The 14,966-nt window shown below is 44.8% G+C and overlaps 2 protein-coding genes across 2 annotated transcripts in view; one reads left to right on the top strand and one right to left on the bottom strand.

Annotated features, from left to right (window-relative positions):
* Positions 1–3,413, bottom strand: part of sv2ca (synaptic vesicle glycoprotein 2Ca) — a 29,645-nt gene extending 26,232 nt beyond the window's left edge. Inside the window, exon 1 of the mRNA XM_067231281.1 lies at positions 3,356–3,413. The gene's annotated coding sequence lies outside the window, so the exon portion shown is untranslated. The remainder of the gene's footprint in view (positions 1–3,355) is intronic.
* Positions 3,414–8,593: 5,180 nt separating this feature from the next.
* On the top strand, positions 8,594–14,804 carry poc5 (POC5 centriolar protein homolog (Chlamydomonas)). Its single transcript, XM_067231403.1, has 13 exons — positions 8,594–8,688; positions 8,996–9,079; positions 9,281–9,434; positions 9,936–10,040; positions 10,132–10,319; positions 10,422–10,598; positions 10,833–10,937; positions 11,522–11,701; positions 12,571–12,745; positions 13,144–13,277; positions 13,541–13,642; positions 13,862–14,038; positions 14,264–14,804. The coding sequence occupies exons 2-13, from the start codon at positions 8,996–8,998 to the stop codon at positions 14,393–14,395; spliced, it is 1,713 nt and encodes a 570-aa protein (XP_067087504.1). The 5' UTR covers positions 8,594–8,688; the 3' UTR covers positions 14,396–14,804.
* Positions 14,805–14,966: the final 162 nt, after the last annotated feature.

The following is a 14,966-nucleotide window of genomic DNA, read 5'->3' as shown; positions in this document are numbered from 1 at the left end:
CGGAAACAGTAGTCTACTATTTCACTGAAGTATTAGCATCATGACATTAGCCTGTGTTTCCCGGGCAACACATACTACAGTGGTCTATGATGTAGCCTTATCTGTTTTCAATCGTTAAAATAAACATTCCTCACATATACATTTTCGTTGTAGGATTTATTCTGACATTAGAAAACGATTTGTTGGTGAAATTACCATTACCTGTGGTTTCAAACCAGTGTAGCTCACTGCAACGCTGTAGCTTACGCGAGACACACTACAAAAACATCTAGCTACAGTACACAGCTGTTTAGGAAGTCAAACGGCGACAGAAAATGTTCGGCACTCCCCTTACTTAAATCAAAAGTCTATCTAACTACTAACCTGAACTTCATTGCCACAGCCTAAACGTTGTCAATCTGTTCATGAAAATAATTAATTTCAGCCTAAACCGTACAACGGAACGTTAAATCCAATTCAACCAACGCAATCGCTACCAAGACGAACACAGCAGTAGCCTAGTACTGTACCGTAGTAGTACAATTTACCGGGGCAGCTTCTCAACACAGGGCTATATCGCATTTTGCGTTGTTACTGACAATGATCGCTACCAGTGAGCTTTTTATGAATGAGCAATTTTCCACTAAATAAATGTCAAGCTTATTTACGTTTTGGGGGGCATATTTTCAGTTAGCAGATGGTACCGTTTGAATTGCGATTCCATCTTCTACTGCCGGGTAACGTCGTAGAATAATCTTCAAAGGGGTTGTTTATTCATGAATGAATGCAATATGAGTAGGCTAAATGCCTGAAAATATCATGAGAAGAGAAAAACTTAAAATGACGTTTAAATCATAGAGATTAGGTCAATTTTTACACCGGTCTGCAATAATGTCACGAAAACACGCGTGACTACCTTTGGCAGAACATTCGTTTCGCATCTGTTAACTTGGGGGATAGCTAGGCTAACTATAGCTTTACTGCAAGGCAGCTGCAGAAACGCCACAAACAAAGAGGCCAGGGTGATAAATATTTAGTCATTTTACTTTGTGATATGACACACAATTGTGATGTGTAATGTACAATATAAGCTGATATTATTAAGGAAGTACATCTACTTTCGGAAACAGTAGTCTACTATTTCACTGACATATTAGCATCATGACATTAGCCTGTGTTGCCCGGGCAACACATACTACAGTGGTCTATGATGTATCTGTTTTCAATCGTTAAAATAAACATTCCTCACATATACATTTTCGTTGTAGGATTTATTCTGACATTAGTAAACGATTTGTTGGTGAAATTACCATTACCTGTGGTTTCAAACCAGTGTAGCTCACTGCAACGCTGTAGCCTACTGTACCCGAGACACTAGTGTGAGTAGCTAACAACAACTCCTCAGCTGTTTAAGTCAAACGGCAACAGAACATGTTCGGCACTCCCCTTACTCAAAAGTCTTTCAGTAGGGAAACTATCTGACTACTAACCTGAACTTCATTGCCACAGCCTAAACTTTGTCAATCTGTTCATGAAAATAATTAATTTCAGCCTAAACCGTACAACGGAACGTTTAATCCAATTCAACCAACGCAATCGCTATCAAGACGAACACAGCAGTAGTCTAGTACTGTACTGTAGTAGTAGAATTTACCGGGGCAGCTTCTCCACACAGGGCTATATCGCATTTTGAGTTGTTACTGACAATGATCGCTACCAGTGAGCTTTTTATGAATGAGCTATTTTCCACTAAATAAATGTCAAGCTTATTTACGTTTTTGGGGGCATATTTTCAGTTAGCAGATGGTACTGTTTGAATCGCGATTCTATCTTCTGCCGGTAAAGTCGTACAATAATCTTAAAAGGGGGTTCTTTATTAATGAATGAATGCAATATGAGTAGTCTAAATGCCTGAAAATATCACGAGAAGGGACAACTTAAAAGGACGTTTAAGTCATAGAGATTAGGTCCATTTGTACACCGGTCTGCCAAATGTATTCGTTTTGATTCAGCCTGTCAGCTGCCTCTTGCAGGGGAAATGAGAAGACATCATATTTCATTCTACACTTCACTCATATTTTGAGTTGTAAATGAGCAGCAAAAAAAAGATGCTTTTAAATCTATGTAATCTTTATAAATAATAAGTAGGCCCGATGCATTTTTATATAAAATATACAGACCCCTGTGCAACCGACGCAAGCAAGCACACCCTACAATTTCCCCAGAAATTGTATCCTCTCTAGTTACATTACAGGTTTGACTCATCGAATCATTCATTTCAAAATCCTCCATTAGCTTACAGGGGCTGACTTGCTGGGATGACGCACACTGTTTATTTGGAGACCTCCACATTTACTGCATTGTCATTGGGACAGAGTCAATTATGTAGGCCTTCTTTCTCTCAAGGATACAGGTTAGAGGAGTCAGGTGGTTTTTCATGCTGCAGCAATGCTCCAGTGTATCTGAGAGGCCCTCGAAAGTTTCGTTTAATGTCCAGTGTCAATAATGTTGTAAGGCAAATTCATGCGATATGAACAAAAAAGGAAACTCTCTGCCTAGGCTTGATCAAACTTCAGTCAAATCAATGTCCCTTCCACCTTAAAGAAAAAGCTCAAAGTAAGAGCTCTCATTATCTCCTTGACACTTATGACACTCATGACTTGACCTCAACCATGACGGTCAACTGGGGAACAGTTTACCTCGTGGCCGTAAGTAGAAATACTGCCAGGCAAGATCGTTTCTTCCGTGTTCCCCTGCACAGCACTTTGCTGCAGATTTCCAGTTCACTGACTGTGGGCCTATCAATCGCTGCCTCTTTGGAGGTGAAATTCACAAATGGCTCCGAACCAAGCTCGCAACTGTACCCTCAGCCTTGCAATCTTTTTGGCTGTAGTGCAGAGTGAAAGTGCTTTCATGCGCCCGGGGCAGGTACTACCGCGTGAAACTCATTCCATTTCGACATCGTCCGCATGACAGCAGAGAAACCGTTTCAACGAATGACTGTATTACTGAAAAGGTAGTAAAAGAATATTAAGCAACTCAACGCTATCAGCATGTATATGTTGTACAATAAAACGGTTTCGGTAACTTAAAATACGTACTTATTGCTCGGCCGATGAGCGCGCTTGCTCTTGCAGCATGCAGAGAAATTGCAGATGAAATTGTACGCAGAAGGCAATCGGCTACTTTTAGACCAGACTAAAAGTAGACTATTCTACTTTGACACAATACAGAAAGCACCATTTAGACGCAAAGTCACATTTAAGTTGTTTAGTGGCATATTGTTACTCGTAATTCCTTGAAACGCACAGGTTAAAATTGAGCAACTTCGAATTCTAGTTTCCGATGCTTTCTGTCAAGACATTTAATCACTTACCTTTGCTTAGGGAGAGAGATACAGTCGATTGGGGTGGTTGTTACCCATTGCAGCACACAATCCGCTTTCTCTACAAGAAGAAGAATTTGCTGATATCCCACAGTAGAAAATGAACTGAGGTAGACTACCGGTGTGCTTTTTTTGATGCGGTGTCTTCTCTGCAGCGCTTGAGGAAAAGAGGTGGGAGAGAGAGAGAGAGAGAGAGAGAGAGAGAGAGAGAGAGAGAGAGAGAGGAGAGGAAGAGAGAGGGACGGAGAGAGAGAGAGAGAGAGAGAGAGAGAGAGAGAGAGAGAGAGAGAGAGAGAGAGAGAGAGAGAGAGAGAGAAGGGGGGGTAGTGAGAGTGCAATCAATAATTGTATTTCATTGAGTGATGCAGGCAATTCTGTCTAATGGAACAATCTACTTAAAGAAGGGTGAATGACGTGAAACATCACGACATATTGATGCAGATGAGGATCCCCTATAGCTTTCAATTATTATATGTATTGCATGATCCGGAGCTTAAATTCCTCATGAAACATCTGCATTTATGTAGACCTTGATCTATCTTTTTGTACTCAAACTACTTAGCGTGTGTGCGTAAACTGCAAAATAGCCTACTGTCGCTGTCCACGGTTCTGAAATCGGAACTGGAGCATCCCGGAAATTAAACGCATTCCATTGTGTGTGTGTGCAGTTGTACTTTTAATTAATGCACTAGTACTATAGTAATCAGCAAACACATGAGAAACTGATAAAGAAAATTGTAATAAAAGAAAACTATTCTTTATAGATGACTTTTCTTTCTTTTTTAAATTAATCAAATTATCTTCGGCATCTTCCAAGGGTGAACTAGGAAGGCTAATCAAAATAATTTAAATTTGCTGTTGATTTTTGGTGATAGATAGATATTAAGATTTATTCCACCCCTCTAAAGTGTGCTTAGTTTAGTCAGGTGGTCTAACCCTGGTAAATGGTAGCTGCCAGCCTTTAATTTCAAAAGCAAGATTGCAGGGCAGACTTTTCTCCAGGGCTGTGAAGTCCTCCCACTGCACAGTGGAATAATCCATGCACAGGATGCCATACATCACCCCCATATCTACACTGAGTGAAGCCGTTTAGAACACAGAGATCCCACAGTACAAAACCCCTCATATTAATAGTTGATTACTTACTGCTCAAGAAATTGTGTCTGTATACAAAGACACGGGTCAACCTTGCCTGTTAGCTTCTATCCGTTTCAGGGAGTCTAAACCTCAGCTTAGCATGTATATTTTATTTCTACCCGTTACAGAGTATCACAGAAAGATTATGCAATGACGCTACAATAGTTACATAATACAACACAGGCTCCCCGAGATAAGTAGGCTCTTCAGATAGCTCCCTCAATATCTCACAGTCTATGCTTGTTATGTCAATCCCTACTGCTCCTCGAGCCCACGGGTTTAAAGACGGTCACAAAGAGAAAGGATAGGACCTGATGCAACCACTGGCTCACTCTTCTTCACAGTCTATGCATGAATAAAGACTGCCAACCCTCACCCAGAACTACCCAGGGATAAGCAGCAGAAGCCAGATGCAAGGTCCCCCCACAAAAAGAGCCCATAGACGCCATTACGCATGGTGTACCATATAAATAAATCAGGCTCTGTCTTTACATTTACATTTTAGTCATTTAGCAGACGCTCTTATCCAGAGCGACTTACAGTAAGTACAGGGACATTCCCCCCGAGGCAAGTAGGGTGAAGTGCCTTGCCCAAGGACACAATGTCAGTTGGCATGACGGGGAATCGAACTGGCAACCTTCAGATTACTAGCCCGACTCCCTCACCGCTCAGCCACCTGACTCCCTATGTCTTGTCGTTGAATGTATCACAATGCCGTCAGGGATAGTAGTAGTCAGGGACTCCGATAACTTCCGTAACTTGAGTTCAGAGGGTGTCGTTATGGCATGAATGTGATTAGGACACTTTCATTGGCCTTCTTATGTGCACTGGTGTGTTGCTATGTCAACACGTAGGAGCAGGGACACTGACATAAAGCGCGTTTGATACTGCTGCAAAAAAAGACCAGCCACAGAAGGGAAAATACCGTGCACACAGATGCATTCACAAGTGCAGATTTGCCAACACACAGACACAAGTACAAAAGAGAGGCTTCTCTCTTTGTCCCCGGAATCTGACGATTCGCTGAGCGATGACCTGAGGGCGGGGACACTCTCTGCTCTTCATTCAGAGCTGGACGACAAAACCTCCTTGGGCCATAAGATTCCATTTACGACTGCCGGAGAGCCAAGGAGCACTTAGCTTAATGTACGGGGCAGGGCAGAAAGCCCTTCACCCACACACTCTAGGACGCACATTACCCTCATGAGCAGTCACATGCAGACGCAATAGATTCGTAACATTCCATCATTCCACATTCAAATGCACACATATATTATCTTTGATAACAGTGGCCATCAAGTAGGGGTCAATAAGTGTCGGCGGACTGGTGCAGCATTTGGCTGCAGTCATTTAGTATCTCAGCTACGTCCGGATGATCACACAGAGATAGGGACATTGATGATAATTGCTTTTTGCCAAGTGGAGAGGGAGTAAAACCCATTTTCACACGGCTTTTCCTCTCAGTTATGGGTTGTGGATTGTTGCTTCATCACTGACAGTAACAGCAAACCGCTCATCCTCTCTCTAGCCATATTCTCATAGAGAAGTCTGAGGATACAGACTCACTCATTGTTTACTATTCCTCCGCACCGGTTGTCTGGTTAAAGAAGCACCCTGCAAGCAAAAAGGACACATTGCTATGGCGCAGTGATGGATTGGTGGAGCCCAAGGGGGATGTCCAGTATCATCAACATGGAATGAAAACTAATCTGAAACCAGCAGGTGGCTAAGGGAAGCGTTTGGCAGACTGTTAGAACAGTTTTCTCCAGTGAGAGGTCACCGCTAGTGTATGAGAGGAAAATGGGTTGATATCATTATGATTGATGGCAGCACATTGTTCTTTTTGTCAGGAGTTATGGCTGTCTGCAGACAGATCTAATTGGAAATCGATTGTAGACGGTGAAAAGTTTGAAGAAAGTTTGTTATTTTGTCTGTTAGGTATAACATGACTGTAACTGAGCCAAAACTGTATAGAATACATATACTTGTAGAAAAGGAGTGGAATAACATACAGTAAGCACTGGTTTTGTCCATCACACGGTATCAAGTAAACGAAGCAAACACCTGGCTGCACTGCTAAAACATTAGTTTCTATTCTAGATTTCCATCATGCACCAGAGCATTATTTCGTAATTTCTGTCCTGTCTACCATTTCAAGGTCTTGAATAGTCTAACTCGCCTAGCTAAAATACCAGGGGATGAAAGTCAATGGACTGTGATTATTGTCCTGGAACAGATTGAACCTCTTAGAGGCAAGAGAAGGATGTGAGCAGAATCCCTTTTCCACTTTGCAGGTGCTTTTCTGCACTCAAAGGAAGGTGGATTCAACAAAAGTAAGCCTAGTGGAGGGTTTAATCCAACCCTCATCAACTGTAGTTTGGAATATTTTCCCACAACAGGAATGAGAGACAGAGATCTTTTAGAGGAGCCAGTGAATAGCTTGTTCTACGACCTGTCTTAATTTAACAAAGAGCAGGATATCTGCTTCTACATACTTCGATGCGAAAAATCTAAAAGATAATGTGGCGATATAAACCCCTAAGCTTTCTAAACATGTGCATATGCTGTAAAATGGAAATAGGTAATCTGTGTAAAGCTATTGACTTCTACTTAGGAGGAAATGATCCACAGCGTTCAGAGCAACAGGGATTATCCTCTCTGTGCATCCATGATCAAAGTCAGCTGCTGCCAGTCCGACATGGAAATGTCAAGATTTGCAGTGTTGAAATGTTATTTATTGAGTCCTAGCAAGCCACAGTCTGTTCTATAGGACTGCATTTATTTATTGAAAAGTGCTATATACTGTCTAAATGCAAATTTGTGACTATGACAGATACAACTCTGTAGTGTCTGATAGCAGTGTTTGCTTTTTTTAATGTTTTATTATTGTGTCCTTGTCAATGTCTTAGGAAAAGCACAATACTGGAGGTCCAGATGCCAACTTCTATTTCGACACTCCCATTCCCCGTTGATTAAGAATGTCCAGATGCTTCTTTTTTTTTTTATCTTGACAGAAATCATTGCAGTCACTGACACATATGGCACGACACAGGGTGTTTCTGCACAACTCTCTAACTCAAACACTGCCCACACATCTCGTAACTGTGCTTTTAGCCGACAATGGCTGACAGTGCAGTATCCTCAGTCCCCAGCCAGGTGGTGAGGACGCCCCAGTCCAAATGGAACCCAGGCAGTGCTGCCATGGCCGAGAGGGACCATATGGCTCCACTGTCTGGAGTCTGTTCCAGCCCGGAATGGCCTCGGTCACATATCTGGAGCTTAATGCTATTAAGTGCCCGGCCTTGCAAGGAATTAGCTGTCTTTCCTTGTATGTGTGATGAACCAACGGGTTGGTAGCTACCTTCCTGGCCCAAAACCACAGACATGGCAACAGGCAGGTTCTCAGGATGGTGGTATTCCCCAAGAACTTACACTTACTTCAGAAGGGTAAGACTGCTTATTAATTAAACATGTGGGTAGTTTGCTTCAATGCCTTTTTACTCATAGCCTCATTAAAAACAGATGAAGTAGCCTAAAGACACTAATTCAACATCTGACTGATTTAAAATGCTATTGCTAAAATGAATAGGTTTACTCGGTTTAGTGACAATATCAGATGGGAATTGTGTCTCACATAGCTACAGCTCATTTGAATGAAATGAAGAACATTGGAACAGCTTAGCTAACGCAAGCTAGCTAGGCTACACAATAGTTAGCTAGGCTGGTTGTGACTGAGGGACATGATCACAGATTTTGACTCATTTTTGACTCATTGACTACATTTTGTTAAGGCTAGGCTAGCTATATACTTTGAAAGATAAACCACCACATCAACATCGGTATGAAATTAACAATATTTTTGGGGATAGAATACTTAGTTTTAAAGTGGTAGACTCCTCGTTTGAATACTATTAAAGCTTCTTTAGCATAGCCCGCTGAATCAGAAATCAACTCATCTCACTTAGCGTTGTTCCGCTTACTAACAGTGTTACCACGGAAACATACGCTGCCCAATCAAACCCGATTTGGCGGGACGATTAGAAGGGGTAAGCCAATCAGATGGTTCCTTATTCCGGGGTCATTCAGTTTGAAACGCAAGGCAAGCCATTTGAAACTGTGAAGACAGCTAAAGTTGGAAACACAAAACACGGAACGTGCTGGCAGATACTCTAATCTAAAACTCCACGGTAATATATTTGAAAATATAAATATCCAATAGGCTAGCTCACAGTACCAAAGTTCTTTATAGCAACCTAGCCAGAAGTGTAAGGCTGGCAACTCGTTAAGTACAGTACTGTACTGTAGTAGCTAGAGCTACGTATCTAGCAGCTCAACAGTATACTGTACACTACCAGATACGTTCCTACTTATTAACAATAGCTTGTTCAGCGTTTTGGAAGGCTAAACATTATCTACCTGAGTGCCTAGCTGCTGACTACGTTGGCTACTGACATTCGCTTGTGCACCGAACATTTCTGTTTCTTTCTCTCTCAGATGTCCTCAGACGAAGGGGAGCCCAGCAGTCCAGTCCTACCAAGGGACTCGGATCGGGGCAGTTCGGTCTCTTCTGAACTGCAGGTAAACACAGAAAAGAATCGTAGAAATCTACTGTAACTGTAGCAACAGGAGCTAACTGTAGCCCATGTCTGCCTTATTGAGCGATGTAGCAGCGTCTCTATGGCATTTAACTTACAAACCTCATATTAACTCAATACGGCCGCATGTATTCACATGAGAAATTAAACATGCCCATGTCTCTTGTCTACGTCCGGTTATCAGGACGAGTATGAGGAGCTCCTGAGGTATGCTGTGGTCACTCCCAAATTTGAGCCCCATGCCACATCCCAACTACAGCTCCTCTGTGCTTCTCATCTGTCTGCGGGCAGACCGAGTTCCCGTGCCAACGATGATGCTAGATCTTATCGCTCTGCAGGTACCGTGGCCTGGGTCTTTCTCGCACAAGCACGCGCTTGTTGCACTAAGCTGTTCCGACACACACAGCTTGGGGCTGTCCACAGCGCCATTCAAATGATCAACTGTCATAACGATTTAGCTTCTGTTCAGAAATGTGAAAAGATGCTGCGGCAGCCTGCGAATGTTTATGACCATTGCAGATATGTGATATCGGTGTATTATTATTATATTTTTCTCCGTTCCTTTTTGAAGTCATCCCTACAAAGATGTTTTTGCCCTACAATTGTGCTTCAGAGCTTCAACAGTCATTGAACGGCAGAGTGCAGGGATATAAAAAGCAACCAGAGGTTTCTGGCTAGTACAGATTGTCTTTGCCCTGTGCAGGATTTAATTAAGATATTGACAAAATGCATTCCTGGACAAGGAGCCAGAATCATCTTACTTTCGCATCCTCTCCCTCACTGTCGTGCCAATGGCTTGTTCTGTCTCTCTCTCAAACACCTACTCTCCCCACTGCCAGGTTCAGCATCTGAGGTGGAGGATGGGCGACATAGCAGGGAAGTGAGATCAGCGAGGGCCTCCCCTCTTATAACGGACCCCTGCACTCACCCGCCAGCCTCACAAGGTCAGTGCCCATCAAACACGGGCCCACACTTATCATCGCACCACTTCTATATGGATCGGTGCATTACTCGGAGATGTTGTTTACCTTCCAGGAGAGGAGATGGCCGGCAGGTCATCGGCAGCGTCGGACGCGCTCTCCGACCGACAGCAGACGCCGTCTGAGAGGTCCCGGCACAGCAGCCCAGCTCCCCTGGTCACCGTGGTGACGGACCTGTTTATCTCCGAGGAGAACATGGGCAAGATGGAGAACATTCTAGACACGTGGGGAGACAACCTAAAGGTCAGGAGCGCCCATCCGTCATACCTCTGTCGCCGACGTAGACGATGTCTGCGGAGGGGGGGGGGGTCGTGAGCTGTAGTCCTGTCTGTGTACGTCCCTCAGGCTAACGTGCTCACGGAGCTGAGGAAATGGAAGGTGGCCTTTGTGGAGCGGCACAAGCTGGAGCTGAGGAAGGAGAGGGACACGCACGCCGCCCAGGTGGCCGGCCTCAACGCCGAGATGGACAGCATGAGGGAACTGCTGCAAACATACGAGACCTCCAACCAGAGGAAGGATGAGGTGTGTGTGTACACACACACACACTGTCTTTGATGCTTTTATTAGTACATACTGGAGTGGCTACTTAGACAGTCCAGTCCACAGCACTTGGGCTAAATAGAAATGGGCTACATTAAATGTTTTATTAAATTGTATTTAGATCATTACTGATATGGGCATTTAGCTCCCTGTTTGAGAGTTCTCCCTGTAGCATCGTTAGTGTGATAAGTGTATGATGCAGTGTAACTGCTGTAGGTGATAGTGAACCTGAGCCAGGCGGTGGACAGACAGAGGGAGAGGCTGGAGCTGATGAGAACCTTCACCCACTGGAGACTTCAGCACAGCGAGGCCAGGGATGAGGTGAGGGGCCTGGGCACGGAGGGGAGGGTGTGGTGGGTGTTTTAGACTGCACTGGGGGCCTGAGCCATGTCTGTTGAATTGTGATTGACGTGGGAAGCATCGTGGGGGTGTACACGCACAGCACACGCTATCGTCTTAATGTCTTACGTTCCAGTTTTCGATCGCCTGTGTTTTCGTCTGAGGAGTCAGTCGGTTTTAACCCGCATGTTCCGTCTGAGAGATGGCTTCATCGAAATGTATCTAGGGAGCTGTGCCTTGACACCACTAGATTACTGTCAATGCCGTTTAATGGCTTATGCAAATCCCGTATCTCTGCATGATTTGCCAATCCATGCGTTACAATGTCACCGCACATCGAACACTCATACATCCCGGATTTTCCTGTGACGGAAGTGTTAAGAATGTTAAATCCAGACAATCACGTTAGTGCGACGGTATTCATGCCCCTGAAAGACGGGTGAACGGAAATGGATAAAGAGACAAAAATTCAAGATTCAAGGCTTGTTCAAGGTATTTTATTAGTGGAATCTTTTCTATAAGAGCCAAGTTAACGACCCCGTGCGTTTGCCCCCTGGCGTGGCCAGGTCCAGCGTGGCCGGCTGGCGGAGCAGCACTACCACCTGCAGCTGAAGAGGAAGGTGTGGGCAGGCTGGCACTCCCTCATCCAGGCCAAGTGGAAGGAGCGGGTGGAGCGGGCATGTCGCGCCAGGGCGGAGGAGGTCTGCCTGCGCATGTCCACCGACTACGAGGCCAAGATGGCCGAGGTGAGGAGGGAGTGGGAGAGCGTGCTTGGCCCACTGATTCGACCTTAATACTTTTATTAATATAATACAAATTATTATTTAAAAAAAATATTGATTTCAGCTAGACCTGAAATAGGCAGTTATTGTTGTCACCGTATGTACCGTCATTTTAAAACAGTTACCCTGTTCTAATGCGCCATAAAGAAAAGCTAAAATGATACAGCGTATATCGCTGAACGGCTCCCAGAATAGGCCCCATGTGTGTGGAGTGGAGCCGCACACCTGACAGCTTCTGTTTAAGCCAAACGTGCCATGTGAGCGTGTTTCTGTAAATCAGCCTGTGCAGAGGTTGATAATCTTGGTGAATAATTGCTGCACTAAAGCAGTCGCAGTGAGTGAGCTTGATTGATGGAGACTGCAGTAAAATCCCAGTGTTGGGTGTAAGGCGATGCTAGCTGGCTAGTGGGACTGACATGTAGAGAGAGAAGGGAGGGAGGGAGAAGGAGAGAGAGAGAGATGGGGAGGGAGGGGTAAATAAAGACGGTCTTCAGAATGGGGAGTGTTATTGACTAAACCAGACACGCTTGGACAGAAGCCAGGGTGGAGAGAGGGAGAGGAAGATGGAGGGTTATTGCACATGGAGAACGACAGCCAGACCAGAGGGGATGGACCGGCTAGGAACAGTTTAGAACATGTCAAGATCCTCGCCGGATTCATCAGCAATCACGCATTCTCTCGCCGCTAACACTGCACCAGTTTTCAAACACAGGTGACCTGGATAATGATTTGTTTTGTTTTTTCTGGATATTTTTCTTCCCGTCTCCACCTCCTTTCTCTCTGCCTTCCATCCCTCTCACTATTCATCAATCCCCCCCACCGCCCCTCCCAAGCACGTGGAGGCGTTGGAGAAGGCCCAGGCTGAGATTCAGAGGCTGCGCCTGGAGAGGGGGCACTATGAGGACTCCATGAAGAAGGCCTTCATGCGGGGCGTGTGCGCCCTTAACATGGAGGCCCTCAGCATGTTCCACTCTGGGGAGGGACGCGGCCTGGAGCTCGACCCGCACGGTCAGTACCAGGACCACACCAGGCTGGTGCACACGCGCACCTCTGTTGCGTCATTTGAATCGTGAGCAAATATCACCTGTGTGCATCTATTTATTGTTATTCGTAATTTTTTATACCTGTGGTAATTGAGTTGAGCAAGTTTCCAATCCCGTGCAATTTAATCAAATTCTCATTTGCTGATTTGGATGCCGAAATGTCAAAAGTTATTATTTTTGCTGTCGTCCTGTAATTGAAGGGACCACAGCCAATTGTAGAAGATGAGCATGGTGAGATGTGATTAAACTGAGCTTATCTGATGATCCTGTTACCTGCCCAGTCATGACTCAGCGAGACAGCCCTAGCCCCGGAGGTGTTCCTCCCCATCCTCACAGACACTCATTCTATTGGATGTCCTGCAGATGCTCCTTTCCCACGGGATGATCCTGGCTCCGGATCATTGGGCCACCTCCAGCCTCGTTCCGCCTCCACGCGCTTTAGCCCAATCAACTTCGACCCCCCGGCGCCTGCGTCCCACAGTGAAGCAGAGGAGACTGTGAGAGGCTGACACACACACACACAAACATGCATTTATTTCTACAAGTATCCTCTGATTCCACTGACATGGCTGCCGCTCATTTGCTGCAGTTTCGATTTTTTCTTTCATTATACCCCGACTTCATATATCACGTAAAAGGAAGCTCTGAAACTATGTGACCAGTACATAGTGCCTAGTATTTGTGGTACATACAATTCTTTGATTTCTTAAATCTCTTTTGTTTGATATCTCTCCTTCTGATCTCTCTCTCTCTCCCTCAGTTGGGCTCCAGTGCACCAGTGTCCAGGGCCGAGGCCTTGCCCTCCACTCATGTAATCCACAGCTCCCTACCACCAGGGGGCAGTGCCTGCTCCCACAAACAAGTTGGTCCTCTCCACCAAGCAAACGTAGCTCATCCACAAAACACTCCTCCTTCCCAACTTATTTCATTTGACCCCTCACTAGACATTATAGGTGAAATTAAAGTTTGCATGACACAAAAGATCATTGAATTGTTTGGGTGAGCGTGTTAAAAATAATGTATATTGTTAGGTCTCTGTTCCATAACATGCTTGACCACTGCTGGTCATGTTGTGTTTCAGGTCGGTACCCGGGTGGTCACCTCCGGCCAGCAGAAAGCCTCCAGGACGGTGAGCGCTCGCATCACGGCGCGCTCTGACCTCGCCAAGTCCATGCGCCTCCCCAGCAACCTCCAGCTCATGGGCGTGGCTCCGCCCATGAGCTCCGTCATCGTGGAGCGCCATCACCCCGTCACTCAGGTACAAGGCCAACTAGGATTCCCTTACTGTGTGTCTGGATGGTCAAGACTTGAGATACCATATCACTCATAGGAAAACTAATCTGAATGCTTTGTAAAGGCCTTGATACAAGCATTTTATGTTCTGGAAATTAACACTCTTTCTATTTTATATGCGAGACTGGCTAGGTATCCTTGAATAAGTGTTTGTCTCTGCTCTCTCTCTCTCTCTCCCCCTTTCCTCCAGCTCACTGTGGGTCAGGCCACAGCAGCCAAGTTCCCCCGCTCCTCCCATCAGGGGCAGGTTCCCTCTGGCTCCAAGAGCTCTTCCAGAACACACTCAACCTGTCATGTGCACTCCATCAAAGTAGTGGAGTGAACACACACACACACACACCCACATCACAGACAACATATCACAACACCTGCTGGAATACTATTCCAAGAAGTCACTCTATTGCTGTATGACATTTACGTACAGTTTGCACACACACACACTATTACTGTATCTCAGGTTGATATGAACCATTCAGAAGGATTGTTTTTCAGGGCACTGAAAAAATGGTGTTTCATACTGCTCTTTGGAGCCGTCTGAAGGAAAGCAGTTTTACCTCTGAAATTGAACGACGGAAATGATTTTACATTCTGTTTTATATATTTACAATTTTAAATTATGCAATGTCAGTCTTATAATATTAAATTATTGTTGTTTTACATTGAGAAATGATCTCCTGTTCAATTCTGGAGAATATGCAAATCTGTATAGTCGCAATGTGACTTGAATGACCCAAACTGTAATAAATCTTGAATGAATGCCGAATGGCACATGAGTGAACCCACTACCAACAGCATGGACACACAGGCGGCATTATCACATTACATTTACATTTAGTCATTTAGCAGACGCTCTTATCCAGAGCGACTTACAGTAAGTACAGGGACATTCCCAC

The sequence above is a fragment of the Osmerus mordax genome, chromosome 28, assembly GCF_038355195.1.
Source record: "Osmerus mordax isolate fOsmMor3 chromosome 28, fOsmMor3.pri, whole genome shotgun sequence".
In the NCBI taxonomy this organism is placed as follows: domain Eukaryota; kingdom Metazoa; phylum Chordata; class Actinopteri; order Osmeriformes; family Osmeridae; genus Osmerus; species Osmerus mordax.
This window is presented reverse-complemented; position numbering and strand designations above follow the sequence as displayed.